Source organism: Crocodylus siamensis, chromosome 9 (assembly GCF_052110815.1).
Source record: "Crocodylus siamensis isolate JL-2025a chromosome 9, ASM5211081v1, whole genome shotgun sequence".
Lineage (NCBI taxonomy): Eukaryota > Metazoa > Chordata > Crocodylia > Crocodylidae > Crocodylus > Crocodylus siamensis.
Window position 1 is genome coordinate 56,522,693 of NC_143403.1, and position 18,198 is coordinate 56,540,890.

An 18,198-nucleotide genomic window follows, 5' to 3' on the forward strand; every position below is an offset into this window, starting at 1 on the left:
ACGAGGAGGGGCTACGGGACCTGAACCTGTTCAGCCTCCACAAGAGAAGGCTGAGGGGGGAATCTAATGGCAGTTTATAAGCTAGTCATGGGGGACCAGCAGGCACTGGGGGAGTCCCTGTTCCCCCGAGCACTCCCAGGAGTGACTAGAAACAACGGACACAAGCTAGTGGAGGGTAGATTCAGCCTAGACATCAGGAGGTGCTACTTCACTGTCAGGGCAGCTAGGATCTGGAACCAACTTCCAAGAGAAGTGGTGCTGGCTCCTACCCTGGGGGGTTTTAACAGAAGGCTAGATGAACACTTGGCTGGGGTCATTTGACCCAGTACCCTTTCCTGCCACAGCAGGGGGTTGGACTTGATGATCTGCTCAGGTCCCTTCCAACCCTATCAACTATGCAACTATCCCCTTCCTGACTTGCTGTATGCCATACGGAGGCAGCCCATCTACTTGTGACACCCATGCCTCAGGTTGGCCACCCATGGGGTAATTGATTAAACTAGTCACAGAGCAGAACAAGCAGGATCTAACCTAAGGGCTGTAACATTGATAAAAATTGATTTTCTTTGCTGAATGACCTATCAACAACAAATCCTGCACTCATGTTTTTATTCAGTAGCTTTGCATACACAAGAAAGCCTACAATTGTTTTAAAGTACTTGGATATAGAAGAGAATGAAACAGTGATTTTAGATAGAAGATTAAGAAATTCAGCTGTGCAATATTCTCCATGCACAATATGGTTTTTTTAAATTTTCCTTGAATTCTCAATCTGTTATTGAATGTTATTGAGATCTCATCTACCAATGCATTTCAAGCAAAACCAGGGACATCATCCTCCCGCTTTACCCTCCCTTAGTGAGGCCGCAGCTGGAGTACTGCATCCAGTTTTGGGGCCCCCACTTCAGGAGGGTCGTGGATAAGCTTGAGAGAATCCAAAGGAAAGCCACTCATATGATCGAAGGCCAAGTTAGCAAGTCTTATGAGGGGAGACTGGGGGGCATGGGACTCTTCAGTCTGGAGAAGAGAAGGCTCAGGGGGTGACTTGGTGGCAGCCTATAAGTATATAAGAGGGGGTGCATCAGAATCTGGGAAAACAGTTGTTCACCAGGGCTCCCCAAGAGATAACAAAGTCAAACAGCTGCAAACTCCTGGAAGGCTGGTTTAGACTGGACATTAGGAAAAACTTCTTTACAGTCCGAGTGTCCAGGCTCTGGAACAGACTCCCCCCAGAGGTGGTGCAAGCACCTACTTTAGATTCATTCAAAAGGCATTTGGATGTTTATCTTGCTGGGATTATTTGAGCCCAGCAGACTTCCTGGGGCAGGGAGGCTGGACTTGAAGATCTCACGCGGTCCCTTCCAGCCCCTAATGTCTATGAAGTCTACGGAGGTACGACAGCAAGTAGAGGGCAAGTCTTACATATATTCTGAGCCCTGTTCCTGCACCAGGATTGTCACATGGACAATTAGATGAGAGTGTTTTGTTTTTTGGGGGTTTTTTTATTCAGATGTTTAAGTCTCATTGAAACACATAACAAAGACCTTAGCTATATAGAATTAAAATAAATCCCAAAACCAGGAACAGGGGTAGGGAAAGTTTGCATTGTGCACTAACAGGCACAGCAATGCTCTTACTATGCAGGAGACCTGTGCTTGATTATTCAATCCCTTTTCTTGTTCCCAGGCTGCTAGGAAGCAAGAATGTTAATAGATAGAAACAATTTGTTATTAAAGGATTCTTTCCAACAGGCTGTAGCTATACCAAGCTTCAGAAGTTGAACTCAGGTCAGCTGAAATTCTGAAAAATTCCCTGAAGAGTTTCATTATGATTGCTAAATAGAAATGATATTACTATATTACCAGTTTCTGTATCCTTCAGCCTTTTTTAGGCACTAATCCTGCTCTCCTCATTTGTGCACAGGTCTTTGACGTCAGTGGCACTATTTGCTTAATGTAGGATTTACTAACAAGCAGCGTCTGACCAGTCACATCAATAAGGAATGAAACAGAGGATCCTATAAAAGCAGTTCCCTCCTCTACAACCTGGATGCCTGATGGAGTTAGTTACTGTGTAGTCTGACTCCGCCTTTCCAATGTGGTTGGGGGAATGAGTGTTACCAGCTGGTTACTATGGTCACAGAGCAGCAGGCAGAGCTGCCTGTGTAGCTGGGAACCTGCCGCATCAGTGCTGCACGGTGAGTCCTTCCTTATGCTTTGCTACTTGATCAATGCTCTCATTAGAAATACTGTATTCTTAATTTAAATGCCAGTAGCAAATGGTTACAATACTAAAGGCCTTTCCTTACAACTCCCTAGGTTTCATTATGTCCCCAAACGGTACATTAGAAGCCAGTCTCTAGGTAGCTAGGGAGTCTCCTTCAACTCACACCAAACAGGGGTTTCTTAACATATTTGTAATTCTTATGATCATCCCACTTCACAATCATGTAATCTGCTGACTTCACTTGGCCTGAGCTGCTTTTGGATAAGAGCTGTATTTAAAGTTGGGACATGTAGCACTTTCAGCCTTCCCCTTCCCTGCTCCAAACAACTGGATGAAATGCAACATCCTTGTAAGATTTATAATGCACCACGCTTTGCACGTAGGGACATTTCAGTTGGTGATGAGCAGGATTTATAAATGTCTCCGTGAAAAGCAAGTTCCAAAAATCATTTACAAGAGGGAGAAGCTATAAATACTGTCCATAAAATGAATCCCTGGGTTAGGGGCTCCCCTCCCACCCCAAAGTGAGACTTGGCTGTATTATAGTCACAGAAAACTGTTCACTGCTGCTGCAGCAACATGTTGAATTGCTTCCTTTTAGACATAGGACATTTATTATGAAGTGAAATAAGAGATCTGCCAGCAATCCACTGCCAACAGCTTGCTTAGTACCAGCCAAACAAAGGGGCCAGATCCATAAGGAGCGTCAGTTTCTTTTTTTCGTTCATATTTGGAGTCTGCTGCAATGCTTCCTAATCACTGTTTCTTCCTTCTTTACAGATTTCATGCCTGACAGAGACAGAATTGAATTTAGAGGATGAAGTCCAGCCTAATGCACTTGGTTCCCCCAGTAAGCAGGGACAGAGTAATTTCCCACTTCCCTAAGGTAAGCAGCTCCTCCCACACATCTTGGTAACTGCATATTGTGGTTAATGCACATTCCCTATGCAGTAGTTTCCTTGCTTGCATACAGTTATTTTTACCATTAAAATATAAAACTCTTTAATAATTGTTCACATTTCAGAGGGGCAAACATCATTTCCCCTTTCCTTCTGAGGCAGGTTGGGATAATATAGTGGAGGATGGTCCTTTCCTGAGTAGGGGGTCCTGCCCTTCCAACCCTCATTTTCTATGATTCTATGACCTTAAGTCCCTAACCCTGATCCTTTTTAACCTGCACAGGAAGTGTCCCTTGACACAAAAGCCTTTTTCCAATCCCCACTTGATTATTTTAGCCAAACACAGGTGTAATTGCCACACTTAGAGAGTTATTACATTGTTTGAGGAAAAATTAAAAACATATCTAGGACTTAGTGGGCAAAAAGGGGAAATAGATCCATAGGCTTTTTGGACATCGTGTTTGATGCATTTTCCATTATTGTAATTCATTTGTTTGTATTATGATAGTGCTTTGGAGCCTTAGTCATGGACCAGGATTCCATGTGATAGGGACTATTTAGATTAAAAGGATAGTCTTACCCCAGAGTTTACAATCTCAGTATAAGGGAAGAGAGACTAGGCAGACATAGACAGATTCTGACAGGCAGGAATACAGTAGGACATGTAATATGACAATTATGTTTCATTTTTCTGTTGCTCAAAAGGTCCTTGAACGCGTACATTCCTTTTGGGGTAAAATTTTCTGTTTGATCTTTGCCTAAAGATCTTGTTTTAATCTGAGAAAATGTAAGTCTTTTTTTTTTAATTATGCATGTAGTGGGCAACACTTTTCAAAAGCCCATTTATTTAAATGTTTGCACTTGCATAACTCCTTCATATTAAGAGATGGTGTTAGTACCAGCCCAGAGACTAAAGTATTAAGGTGTAAAGATAACAATCGCCTAACTCACACAGTAGTCAAAATATTGTGCAATAACTATGGCATTGTTGATTTCAAGAAATAAGAGGGAATGAGAGGGAGAACTGTGGAGGAAAAATCAAAGCTTGTTTTACTAGAAATCAAGAACATATGAGTTCTTTGCCCAAAATGAGATATAGAAGATAGTGTAGTAAATGTAGCCTGTTGGATAGCATGTCTGCAGCTGTGACTTTTTTAACATGATGGCTGGAATCAAATATCCTGATTCTTTGTTCTTGAGAGGAATGATTAATGCCAAACAAAACATGGATACAGTTAAGTCCTGTGGAGGTTGTCTGGGGTTTACATTATTAAGAAGACTAATACATGAAAAAGTGATCAAAGAAGGGTTGGAGAAAGAAATATATACTCTCTGAAGAGAAAGCTACTGGTCACACACATTGAACCGGCTCATTGCCTGTTAATCCAGAGTATCACTTTCTCTTCTGCCTGTGCCTGATGACAGCTTCAAATTCATCACCTTATTATTTTTTGGCTGGGCTTCTTGCAAGGTAGCTATCCCCATACAGTATATTTAAACAACTTCTCTGCTGTCTGCAGTGGTACACACCTGAGGCCTGCCTCCAGTTCAAAGATCACTTTCAAGCACAGGTCAGAAGTGCTTGTCACCAGCGGAACACAGGGACAGTTGGGTGAGTCTGTGTAACAAACTGGACTACTTTTTGAAAAGTACTTTCCATTCTTAATTATACTTCACTTTTCTCACTGACTTATCTTTATTTCACATTCTCTGCACTCAAGCATGGTTTGAGCCAGTTATGTCTGCACTGGAATTCTCAGCCGTATTTGGCAGTCATCATGTATCCAAGTACCCTCTGGTTTCCACAAATGTCCTGGAGTCGTTTTTCCTGCTGAGGTAGATAGAGTCAGCCAAATCCAGTGATTGTTGAACAAACCATAGTTGTCCTTTGTTAATGCAAATGGTTAATCATGTTTTAAAAGCAGGTATTGAATTCTGTTGATCATGTCCAGACCAGCAAGACAACTAAGCTTAATGCTCATTGCAGGAAACAATACGGAGGCTGCCTTGCTGTGCTCCTCCCAGTTGATGTCAGTACTTATTTGAATATAGGAGCCCATAAATTAATAGAAGCTTTTGGGCTAAATTTCAGTTTCCTTTAAGTAAATCTAGAGTAATCTTTTTAAATCAATTGAGTTAACTAAGAATCTGGGTCTAACTTTAAAAAAAGAGCATATATTAGCCAAAGAACAGATATTTTTATATCATCTCCCTAAAGCCGGAGCATAATTTTAGACTACAATAATACATTGTACTAAAAATGAAAATCTACTTTTTTGTGCTTTTCACAATATTCATTTAACTGTTATTTTGGGTTGGGGGGGTTAATGTCATCTCTCCTGGAGCTTTTACTTGTTCTGTTAGTGAAATTATAATGTTGTATTTCACAAATGCAGTCTTACAATTTCATTGCTGAGACTAGACCAAGGAGCTGAGCTGTTAATATTTCATCAATGTGTTAAATTTCTGCAGCCCAGAGTGTTTTGTTCTACTATGAGCTAATAAAATTTACAGCTAATAAAATTACAATAGTAATTTTCTTCTTTTGATTCAGGTTGGTTTTCATACATGTGATTTATTTATTATCATATTTATGGGAACTAATAATCTACAATCAGAATTCAGTGGAACCAAGATATAACCAATTGATTTGTTTAATGAAAGATTTTTTTTCTCATTTTAAAAATCATTCCTTACTATATATCTTAAATCTATTAAGGTATTTCTGGAACCTCTACAGGAAAGACATTAAACTATCATTCAGAGGTTAGTTCAGCTACACAGCTACATTCACGTTGCCACCTGCAACTCCTTAAATATATGCTAAATTGCAATTTTAAGAGTACAGATTGGGTTACCTAAAGCCCATCTGCTGTGTTTTGTAGGTGAATCTTGAGCAAAGAGGATTATTCACATGAAGCCATCCTCAGATTAATACTATTCCAGATAGTCAGGAAATGTATTGGCACCAAAAACTGTGCTTTTTCCAGAGATGAAATCTCACAGTAGATTAGTTCATTATCATCTGCTTGCCTGTTCGTGCACATTAGACCTGATTCTATGCTGTTAACATCAATTAGAGTCTTGCTGTTAATTTTAGTGGCAGCAGGATTAAGCCTGCTTGCATCCATGTGCTCATAAGTGTATGTCTTTTTCTATGTCCTGATGCAGGTTTCCCTCGCTTTATGTTGTACATGCGTTCCTGGAAAACGGTGCATAATTTGAATTGTCATAAAGGGAACCCACTTTACAATGTAACAAATAGGGGTATGTTCCAAGACCTCAACTGTACTGACTCCCAGACTCATTTCTACCACTTTTACAAGACAATTTTGGTACTCACCAACAGCAGACAGTACACACAAGCACAGGGTGGTGATGAATGTTACCATAATGGGGATGGCAACTACAGAGATGTGTTGCAGACAACAGGCAAGGAGCACAGGTCCACAGAAGACTGTATTTTGGTGCGTGTCACTGCCACAATGCGTTGCACAAAGCAGCTGACTGCAGACTTCCACCACACTGATTGCATTAGAGCGAATTTACCTCGGATATAACAAATCTTTGGTATAAAAAGGTCAGCACATAAGAGCAAATTTGCACATACAGAACCCACATAAAGTGAGGGAAACCTGTATTCAAATGCTTCTACCTGTTCACGCAGTCAAATATACAGGAAAAGCATCCTTCATTGGAGAGTCCCCAAGAATTTTGTAATTTACAGAACAAACTATTTATTTCTGTTCCCTATAACTAGACCTTTTATGTTCTCCTTTTTTCCTTTTGTACTGTAATTCGAAGTTAAGACACTGATCTTGCAAAGTATATTTCTTGGGAAGGCTCTTGCAGTTGCTTATAAACTGCAAAAGCACAACACGCCTCATATGCACTATCACTTGCAGGCTAAAAGCCTAAATCTTCATTTACGCGGTCAGAGTGTTGAAACTGTATGAATAATAATGAAATATTTGTTACAGGCTGAAAATATCCAAAGTTGTTGTGGTCGGAGACCTATTTGTTGGGAAAACCAGCCTCATTAATAGGTACAGTGTATATTAGAAAATTAAGTTTACTGTTTAAATCGTTAGCTCTTTCTACATACATTTAATTCACTCAGTTCTTTTATTATCGTGGTTTGTAGGACTATAATTTCATTTATAGCAAAACAGCTTTCAAAGTGACTACTTTCTTCATTGCTATTGTCTGTCTTACTGTTTTACTGAATATTTCTGAAATATAATACTATTAAATAGTGCTTTTTTACTTCACCATTATTTAACTTCTTTGTTTATAACATGCCCTGTACAATATTAAAGCAGAATACTGAACTTAAAACAATCCTTCATATTGTTAGGTTTTTTTTCTATTGCTGTCTTTATTGCAGGTTTTGTAAGGATATTTTTGACCGAGACTACAAGGCAACAATTGGTGTAGATTTTGAAATCGAGAGGTTTGAAATAGCTGGTGTGCCGTATAATCTCCAGATGTAAGTTGGAACATGGTAGTATCAGCTGTTGTCTGTCTTATGAAAAGTAGAGCATGTGCCGAACTTGAATTGTTTCAGGTTTTGCAGAATCAAGATTTGAAGTTTCAATTCCTCACAACGTAGTACTGTTAAACTTTGTTGTGAAATGACTTCTAGTAAAAATATAAAACTCCTTTGCATTGGAGGCCAGTGTTTTTAAAGTTGTTGAGACAGTAATAGCACCCATGTGACTAACTCTCAGCAGTTTCAGCACTAAGTTCAAGGCCTCTGTATCTTTAGATGTTTAAATGTCTTAAAAAAAAAGATATCTTGTGCCTATACACTTCAATAACTGGTACAGTATATGTCTGTAGATTGGCAGGTCTCCATTGACTACTGGATTTTGATATGGATTATTGGCAAAAATCCTCAATGGCTCCATAGGATTCTGTTTTGAAGTGGCATGTGGTATTCCTGGGTGCTGGCAGGGTTCTGCAGCATCAGTGATTGGCAGGGTTATGCCATAAAATAGTCTAGCATTACTAATGGCTGCTGGGATTATTTTGGAGACTGTAATTATTCATGACCTGAAAGACTATGGAAAAGTCTGTGGTGTTACAAGTAGCTGGCCAGACTGTGTTTTGAGACTGGAATCTACAATAGGTTGTTCTACAGATGTATGGATTTCTAGTTCCTGATGGTCTTCAAGGGGCACATCTACACATGTACGTTACTATGCATTAGACTAATATGCAGTAAAGCATTACCATCTGCATGTGCTCTGCAATTAGTGTACAGTAGATTAATTTACTCCAGTGTAGGTGAAGGAAGGGGTGGAAGGGGCTATTGGGGCTTAGCTCCCCTAAACATGGGGCAGCAGCAGGGCCACAAGCTGGCTGGCAGAGGGCTTACGGTGGCTGCAGCAGGAGTGGGGAGGGGGTGGGGCTGGGGCTAAGAGGGGCAGGTGCTGCACAACTGACGGGGTGTGGGACTGAGTAGTTTGTCCAGGGGTCATGGCTTCTGCTGCTAAATGTACCAGGGAGGCACCGAGCGGGGGAGGCATGTGCCCTCCAGATCTGTGCAGGGCAGGGCAAGCTGCCACTGTGAGCTGGGGCTGAGGCTGCACCAGGCTCTTTCAGCTTGGGGTGGGGCAGGCACTGGGATCCTGGGGGCTCTGTCCCCTCAAGCCTGGCAGCAAAGTAGAGGCTAGCCCAGCTCTGGGCCCTCCCAGGTAGTATGGGGCCAGGGCTTGTGCGAGGAGGCAGCTGGAGCTGGTGCAGGGCAGCAGATTCATTGGTACAGGGGGTGCTGGTGCCTGGCAACAACCCCAGGCATGGGAGAAGGATCCTGGCCCTGATCCCGATCCTGGCAGCGCTCTGCTCCCTCCCGATCACTGCCCAGCCCCAGTCCCACCCCCTCCCCCTGCATGGCCCTTTCCCCTCCCCTGCCCCTTCCCTCACAGACTTTCCTGTCAGGATGGGCATGTGCGCGCATGCATGCACACACTTGCCCCACCCTCCAAAAAAAAATGTCTCTCTTCACCTACGGTTGTAGGATAGTCCTGTCAGACACAGCTACTATCCTATGCCACAGTACATTAGTGTGCTTAAAACCACATGGAGATGGTGATGTAGGCCATGTCCACATGAGTGTGGACGTTTGGTTCCCCAGGGAAAACTAGTAGCAGGACATCTTGTGCTGCTGCTAGTTGTTCCTAGGGAATCCCTGTGCCATATGTCCTCTGGCATATGGCAGGTTACCCTGCATGAGGTAGGGAAGGCTGGGGACAGTACTGAGCTGGCCCCAGCAGCCTAATGTGGGATCCTGGGTGCCTCCTGGGGCTGCAGCAGTGGCTGCAGCTTAGAGGCTGGCAAACAGCCAGAATGTGGCTCCAGACAGCTTGGCTCCACTTTTGAATGGTGCGCACTGCCCACTCCACTCCACTTTTTTTTGTGCGGGTTTTTTGACCCCTGGATATCCAGGGGTAAAAAAAATACCCCACGCTGCTCCTTTGCAGTGTAGAGAACAACTGAATTTGTGGTATGTGGCACTGCAGACATGTCTGCAGTGCCACATACTACACAGCTGCACTCGTCTGGACATGGCCGTAGAGATTTGTTTACTCCACTTCAAATTGAGCTGAAGTATATTCAGTTACATTAATTGCATGTGTAGATGAGCCTGCTGTGGGCTGATCTTACGTGGGCAGCACTTGGAACATACATTTTAAAAATGAGAGTTCTAGGGATAAATAGAAATGTTACACAGAAAATTATTATGAAAAAGGCATTTCTGCTTTGAGCATGTATATTTAAGCTGACCTGTCCAGAAAAAGTTCCCCAATGAGTAAAGGTTACAAGACTAGCGAAAAACATGTTTAAAATGTCTTCATTAAAAGAATGGTTCTTTATAGGATCTCTGTCAGTAGTTAATGGATAACATATTCCAGATGGTAACACTTCTCTGGTATCACATTCTTCTCCAACTTGTACCAGTCTGTTGCTTCATTAGCGTGTTTGCTCAGGTTGCACTGGGCTTGACTGACCTGAAATTTCTCTCTTACTCCTGCACAGATGGGACACAGCAGGTCAGGAAAAGTTCAAGTGCATTGCATCTGCTTACTACCGAGGAGCAGAGGGTAAGTTCGAAAGCACTTTGCAGTCAGGATCAAATTATTTTTTTTCTTACTCACTCATTCTCTTTATGCTTCAGGAGCTCAATTGGACCAGCAAGATTTCTGATCCTATGTCTGTCTTGCTCATTTTTTTTTTCTCTGCTGTTTTTGTTGCAGTTATTGTAACAGTGTTTGATCTGGCTGATATCCAGACCTTGGATCACACCAAGTAAGTCCCTGGGATTTTGGCAGTCTGAGGTTTTAGCAGAAGGCCTGGTTTAAAACTGAATTGGAAATTTGGATTGCCTGCACAAAATTGGGAAGACAGGGAACCAATATCTTAATGAGCCAGGAAAATTAGGAGTGGGTGTAGCCACTTGTTCAAACACTTTAGTGTCTCTCAAGTATTACTCGTTTCATAGGTTCTTTGCTAATCAAAATGCCATTTCGTGCTTCAGTGCTGCCTGTAGTGATATCTCTGTAAGAAGATTTTCTGAACATATTGAAGACAGAACATAGGCCCTAAAAAGGAAGGGCAGAAATGAGAGAACTGTATGTCAACAATGGCTCTAAGCTAGTTTCTGTACTGGTTAAAGTCTAGCCATGGCACAGAGTGTACCATGGGCTTATATATCCTCCTTCTGACACGGGTTTTCTGCTACCACGCAGACACTCTTCTCCCAGTGAGATAGTTTCAAGCTGCCTTGGGTATATTTATACTGTACTGCAGTCATACCTGTACTGACATATCCACATCTGCATAGATCAACATGACTGTGCAATTTGTATGGATAGAATATTATTAAATAGTGTCTGCTTGATTGGAAAAATGTTCTGTAGGGGCCTGATTTTCCTTATACTGGTGTAAATTTGAGTAAGTTCATAGAAGTCAAGGGAGTGACAAAGGTATAACACTGATATGAGTTAAGAAACAGGTCCAACCTTTACAGTAAGCTCTGTCTTTGTGTGGCTGAGTAGATACTTTCATGTGCTGGTATTTTTCCTTGCTTTCCTTTACTCCCTGTGACCGCCAGGCTTCGAATAGCTGCTCTCAGTGGCTTTTGATCTATTGGCGGATGTCACTCACCTTCCAGGGTTGTTTTGCTGCCGGAGTAGTTCTCTCCTCCCCGCATTGCCAACCCCAATCTCGCCTGCCACAACTTGGTGTTCCTCAGTAGGTGGGGTCAGTTAACGGGACCCTCAGTGGCCTGGGTTTTGCCCGGTGGTCGCTCACAGGACTCCACCACCCCTACACCCCAGCCTCACACCACCTTCGGTGTGCCGCCCAGCCATTATCCGCGGCCTCTCCCGCGGGGTCACCCTTTCCATGTTGCATCTAGGAGTCAGCGGCTTAAGGCCCTGTTTGTCCAGGTGGGCCTGCCCCTACAGCCCTTCACACTCCAGTTCCTTCCTTCAAGTATATCTAGCCCCACGAGGGGGAACCCTGCCGAGGCTTTTCTGCAGCCCCACCCCGGGACACTTATCCTTATCTCCTATGCCCCCTCGCCCTGGGTAACAAAATAAACATGTTAACAAAACTGACCAGTAACTATTCCTGCCCCCTTTTATCCCCTTCCCAGGAGCCTAATGGGGAGCAATCATTCTCCTCTTGGTTCGTCGCTTCCCGGACTAACTCCCATCCATTACTCAATACGATGGACCCCAGCAGCGATACCCGCCCTGATCACAAACCCCTTCAGGGCTGTCCCAGGGCCTTCGCCCCCTGTTGTGCCTTCCTCCACGCCCCATTGTGCTGGCACTGCCACCTGGGTTCCATCATGCTCCCAGGTGCCACTTCAGTTCTTCCTCTGATCAGCAAGCCTGTCGCTCCTTCATTGTCTGGTAGGGGCTTTTGTCGTGGCGCTCCATTCTCCCCAGCCTGTGTCTGCTCCTGCTTGTCAGGCTCCTCGGGTCCAGTGTGTCGAGTATTCCTAGCTGCCGGCATCAGCCGCAGCTCTGTTCCCCGGCTATCCGCCCCTTCCGCCACAGTGGCTGCCATTTTTATTTCTGCCGGCTGGTGGCCGGCCGTAATTGCACAAAAAGGCAGCTAACGAGCCACGCAGGTTCCTCCTTCTGTCCCATATGCGTTTCGTCCCCAGCTGCCAGTAAGTGTCGCTCGTTACTTTGCCTCCCGAGACATCCCCTTTTTTTCTTTCTGCTTTGTTCTTCCTCCTCTGCTCCTCATTCTCTTTTCCTGACTTTGCATCTTACTCCTTACCTGTTCCTTATTACTATTGCTTTGGTCCTATCATTTGGTGCAAGTCGTGTGGCACAGGTGCATTCCATTTGCCATCCTTGCTGTAGTCCCTACTGAACTCTAATTCTAATGTGGGCAGATTTAACTTTCCCTGAATGGGAGGCATGTAACATCTAAAGGGATACTTCCAAACATTTTCCAAACAGTCCCTCCTTTAGCAGAAAAGACATATTTAGTTGATCTAATAAAATATACCACGTTTACCTGAAGAACCTTGTCTGCCTATGAGACGTTGCTTCTCTCATCCCACTGTCAGCTATTGTTTGTTTATTTTCATCTTTCCTTCTCCCCCACTGCCATTTATTTCTCTCCCTGTGACTCACTTCTATTTGCCCTCTTTTCACTGGCTCATCTCATCCCTTCCTCTTCTTTTTTGTGTTTCAGACAGTGGTTAGAGGATGCATTGAGGGAAAATGAGCCAGGGTCCAGCTTTATCTTTCTGGTTGGAACAAAGAAAGATTTAGTGGTAAGTAGAACAAAGGTGGTTCATAAATGTCCCCCTCTCAACTTCCCTACCCTCCAAGTTTGTCCCCTGAGAAGTTAAATCCAGATATTGTGTGGTAGCTGCTTGAAACCCCCTCAAAAGCAAATTGTACAACAACCATTGGGAAGACAGGTCACATGAAAAACAGAGGAGTAAACTGTATAGAATGTAAAGAAAACAGCACTTCCTAGAGATCACCAAAGCAGCCGTTTTCTTTTGTTGGAGCTTACCTTTACCAAATGCACCCAAGCACTACACAAGCAAAGAAAAATTTAGACATGAGGAGATGCAATGGCATGGTAGTGTCTCTGTAAGTTGCAATATAAACAACAGTTTACAGGACTCAAGTACTATCCCTGTCCCCTGTTTCTTGGAGGCTTATACAGAGAAGGGAGCAATAGCCTTCCACATCTAAGTTTATCTCCTTTATTAGCAACTAGCAGCCACAATAATCCTAAAGACACAAAAGCAAACACCTTTTCCCCACTCTTTAGTTGTATTTCCTTTTACTCACTACCTGTAACAAGTCTTATCCCTTAAGTCCCTTCACTTATTTATTATCCATCAGTTCCTGTCTGCTTGGAGCAGGCATCCCAGAAGGCTTTGTGCCTGTCACTTTTATAACAGTGAGAAGCACTTAAGGCCTTCTGATGGTATAGCAGGGGTATCATAGAGTGAAGAAAAAATTAAGCAGATTTTAGAGGTCTGGGGATACAGATAAGAGACTTGGGCTCCAACAGTGCTTGAAAGAAGAAAAAATGAAGTATGGAATATAATGAGACTTTGATTAGGTAGATATCAAGATTACGGTAAGGATTGTCAAGGTTCAGCATTTTGCAGGAGACTCATTCTCCTCAGCCACTTATTTTCTCCCATAGCTTTTTGTGTATTACCTTTGTTCCCAGATATGAGTTTTGGGTATGGCTGGTGGTATGGCTTATCCTCAGAAGCTGTGTTCATCTCCCATTCCCAGTGTTGCCTTCCTGTTCCTCTACCTGCCTCTTCAGAATTTACTCCCAAATGTGCCATTTTTTTATAGTGGGAAATTCCCTCTCAAACTGCCTAGGATATGTGCATGCTAAGAGGAGATCATTCTAACATGGGCATGATCAGAAGACATGAACTAGAGAGGTATAAAATAGAAATGTTGCCACAATGATAAACCACTTCATGGGACATTTGGCCATCACACATTTTGTAAACAGTGCCTCTGCTTGAGCGACCTAAGATAAACTTTTATTAAAATTATAATGGGTGTCAGAGGATCTTTGTCTGGAGGGAGAATATTGGATTAAAATCAGAAAAGGGTCAGCAGTATCACAAACTGATGGTTGCATTCACCATATATAAATAGCCCTGCCATGCTAGCTGATCATTTTGTCCATCAACGGGGTGGCTGCAACCCCTCCCAGCGCAGCCCAGCCCCCTGCCAGGAAGAACCTGGCACAGCCCCAGCCCTGGTTGGCTGAAGCATCTTGCCTTGCCCCGCACACAAATCAGGACACATGCCCCCCATGCCCTCCTGGGGTGTAGAGGTGGGAGCCTCCCCCCATGCAGCTCAGTCCAGCATTCTGTCCTGGCTGGGCAGCCCCAGCCCCACTCCCTCTCCCACCGCTGGAGCCTCAGTCTGCACCCCCAGCCCCTTCCCTCACAAACATACTTACCAGCTGGACTTGGCCACTCTCCTGGCTACCTGCATGCTGCGTTGCAGCTGCATGCATACATGCAGCATTTATTGGCCACATCAGGTCTGTATATCCCCTAGGATCTTTTTAAATACCCCTAGGGGTACGCAAACCCCCTAGTTGACAACCACTGCTCTAGAGGGATTCTGCTTGCTTTCTGTTACAGACTGTTATTCTTTGCTCTCTTAGTCAGGTGCTACATGTGAGCGGACAGAACGAGATGCCATCCGTTTTGCCAGTGAGATGCAGGCTGAATACTGGTCGGTGTCAGCAAAAACAGGTTAGTTGGTTTATGGAAGACTAGTACAGTGCAGCCACAGCTATGGGTTAAATAGAGAGGATGTCAAGTTCTTCTGCTGAGTGCATTTGCAGCAATGCATTTGGTCAGGTGTTCACATAGCTATATAGTTGTTTGGGACTGCGCATTTGTTAATGGTGTGTAGAAATTGTACATAATTAACAACTGCTGGTGCAGCAATTGGGAAAATAAAAAGTTATGCCACACCTTAACTTCCTTCTGAATGGTTCATTGAAACCTGTGTGTTTGCGTGTGTGTGTGTGGGTATGCGCACACACAAAATGGGAATGAGAAAACCTAACTAGGATTATAGGGATGGGACCACCCAATTGCTTTGGGGGGGAAATATTTCTGGGGAGATATGCTGGTTGCTTGCAGATGTTAAAAAAAACACCCCAAAAACCTTCGCTTTACCAGAAGCAGCAGCATCTTACTTCGACCCAGCTCTGCAACTGCTGTATAGATTGGGTGTTTCATGGGGGATTTTTGGCACTGTTATCTAATCAGCTATTAGATAAAAATACCAAAAAAGAACCACTAAAGCACCCAATCGATAGAGATGTCAGGTGTGCCAGGTCCAACTAATGCAATGCCTCTTTTGGGCATGCACTGTGCTCAGTATGAGGGTGCGCAGTTTAAAGTAATTTTTTTTTTAATGTTTGCAAGTAGCAGCATATTACTTTTCTCTCTGGTTTTATACAGTAGTTTGTGAATTGGATCTGTATGACTGTGCTTGTAAATTAAGTGTTTCTCTCATGTTTCCCAGGAGAAAATGTAAAGGAGTTTTTTTCCCGGGTTGCTGCCTTGGCTTTTGAACGATCCATGCTGAAGGAGCTGGAGAAGAGTAATGGTCGCATGGCCCAGATTGGGGCTGGGAACCTGATCAGTATGTTTAGTTTTGCTCTCTCTATTTGCTTTTGTTGCTTATTCAGGGGAATAGGGAGGTTTCTGGTTAGCCAAATTCTATCTCACATATGCTAATCCAAACCTACTCACATCAGCATTTATCTACCTAAATTCTTATATGTGATTTCATATGTATTACTAAGGCCTGAATATGGCCTTTGTTATCTTTGTTACTGGAAGGTCTTTGTTATAAAGGTCCTTTAAAAATAAGCTAGATAAGAAGATCCCAAAAATGATTTAGAAGTAGCACACCCTGCCTTTGTTGGGGAGGTGGGGCAGGGGGATGTTGGACTAGATGACCCATGACATCCCTTCCAGCTCTATGATTCTGAGGTGACATGGAGCATGAATAATTCTTTGGTTTCCTCATTACAGAACTGGAAGGAAACTCATTGGATGCTCCAGAAAGCAACTCTCAAGCAAGCCTGAGCTGCTGCTAGCTGCCAAACATTTCTGCAAACATTATTCCTCCATCTGCATGTGCGTACACAAGTGGGGTGAAGCTGCAGCAGAAAAAGCTCTTGTGCAGTTTTCAGTTCAAGGATTGAAAGTCATTATGTGTTGGCAAAGCAATGAGGAGAAAATTATCCTAGCATTTCTCTTTAGAGATGGCTCTTCTTTGCTTTGTGCTTACCTGTCCTGACTGGTGAGCTCTTTTTACTTGAGATGTTGCCAGTCCAAAATGCCCTCCTGCTTCCAGGAAACCCTGTGGTAAAGATTTTGTATGTGCATTTCTTTGCTTTCTTGGTTGTCACTAGAACTTTGAAATTCTGGACCCATACTTTTGGGAGCAGAAAACATGTGGCAGTGCTAAATGAATCCATATGTTTTCTATCTTTTAAACATAAACTCCTTGCACAATATTACTCTGACTTGCACTCAGGCAACTCCACTGGGCCATGAATGTGCTCATAAACATTTTTTCAGTTGCATTTAAGATCTCTTTGGATGTACCTACACGCACACTTTATTGCAGAGTAGACTAATATGATCTGCAGTAAATGTCACTGTCTACACATGCACTGCAGTTAGGGTGCAGTAGACCAATTTAACTGATGTAGGATAGTCCCATCAGACACAAGTACTATCCTGTGCCAGAGTAAATAATTACTATTAAACGAACATGTAGACGGTAATGCAGGTGCAAATTGTACCTGGTCAGCTGAGCCAGCATAGGGCCAGGGCAGGCCAGGAACGTCCCTGGCCTACACTGCTCCCCGCCACCGAGCTCAATTTTCTCTTGTCACCAGGCATACATTCAGATGCTGCACCTGGATTAGTTTACCCTGGTGCACACTGCACCAGAGTAAATTCAGTCGTGTTAACTGCATGTGTAGACGTACCCTTTAAACTTCTTTAGTCTACATGTGTACTGTTAATGAAGTAAGGTGGGAGAGAGTTTTTGTTTGCTTCCCCTGGCTTTCTTTATTGCTCTGATAAATCTGGCCCTTTGGATACAACTGCAGGGTGATTGGAGAGAGCTGGGAAAGTGGGGGATATATTCTGTAATGAAGAAACATAGATCTGAAGTATATGAAGCTCTAAAAACAACTGGCAATGATTCCTCTTTTTTGACATCACGGTTTTTCTGCCTTTCACAGTTGAGGTGGGCCAAAATTAGAATCCAAGATCCATGTGTTCTCAAATATTGTGGCAGTCCTGAACCTGGCAGTCTTATTCCATCTCTGTTTAACATTTAGAGGGGTTAATTTTTCTCTGCCTTGAACCTTAAAGAGATGTGTCCACCTGTGGAAAATGCCAGATGAGAATGGTATAATTGTATGCTGTCTGGAACATGGCTAGACAAGGTACAAAGCAGAAGAGAATCAAGCTCTATATAGTCCCTCTGTCAAAGAGAAAGTAGATGCATCTTTCCCCTTATATATCCTGTGTACACTACAAGATCCTTACTAAGTAGAATTAATGGCATTTATGTTATAACCACTTTTTTGTTGTATAGAAGGGACAACATATTTTCACATGTTACAGCCCACATAATGAACCTGGTCTCTCCTATCCATGCCAGATAATAGTGAATTGGTAAGATAAGACTAAGCATAACTAGGCCTATAAGTGTTCTGACTGACCTTGCTGGAGAAGGTGTTTCAGGTCACTTTGCTAAGAACACGCTGCGCTGCTACTGAGCAGAAGCAACAGTGGTAGAGAAGCAATTGTGTCATTGATGTATCTTTGTGTTCCTTTTTTAAAAATGGTGTCTGTGAGTAAAGACAGCCCTTGCAGCCTGTCTTGGAGAAAGGAGGCAGCAAAATTAGGGGCATACACTGCCTAAGCCCCAATCTACTTGCCATATGGGGACTTCCCTATTGAGAGGCTACTAAAGAACAGACCCTCTCTGCGCAC

The 18,198-nt window shown here is 43.2% G+C and overlaps 1 protein-coding gene across 1 annotated transcript; it reads left to right on the forward strand.

Annotated features, from left to right (window-relative positions):
* Nucleotides 1-1,963: 1,963 nt before the first annotated feature.
* RAB36 (RAB36, member RAS oncogene family) lies at nucleotides 1,964-17,388 on the forward strand. The gene is made up of 11 exons (XM_090063130.1): nucleotides 1,964-2,197; nucleotides 3,007-3,112; nucleotides 4,646-4,737; nucleotides 7,106-7,171; nucleotides 7,513-7,614; nucleotides 10,167-10,231; nucleotides 10,385-10,436; nucleotides 12,849-12,930; nucleotides 14,823-14,913; nucleotides 15,698-15,817; nucleotides 16,213-17,388. Exons 2-11 carry the CDS (start codon nucleotides 3,044-3,046, stop codon nucleotides 16,275-16,277), a joined length of 804 nt encoding a protein of 267 aa, XP_089919256.1. The 5' UTR covers nucleotides 1,964-2,197; nucleotides 3,007-3,043; the 3' UTR covers nucleotides 16,278-17,388.
* The last annotated feature ends 810 nt before the right edge of the window (nucleotides 17,389-18,198 follow it).

What these genes read in the sequence shown, in the direction of transcription:
- RAB36 (XM_090063130.1), top strand. Translation starts at nt 3,044, where the DNA reads ATGAAGTCCAGCCTAATGCACTTGGTTCCCCCAGTAAGCAGGGACAGA. An exon ending in GAACAAAGAAAGATTTAGTG is followed by an intron (nt 12,931 to 14,822) that starts GTAAGTAGAACA and finishes TTGCTCTCTTAG; the next exon opens with TCAGGTGCTACATGTGAGCG. An exon ending in TGGGGCTGGGAACCTGATCA is followed by an intron (nt 15,818 to 16,212) that starts GTATGTTTAGTT and finishes TCCTCATTACAG; the next exon opens with AACTGGAAGGAAACTCATTG.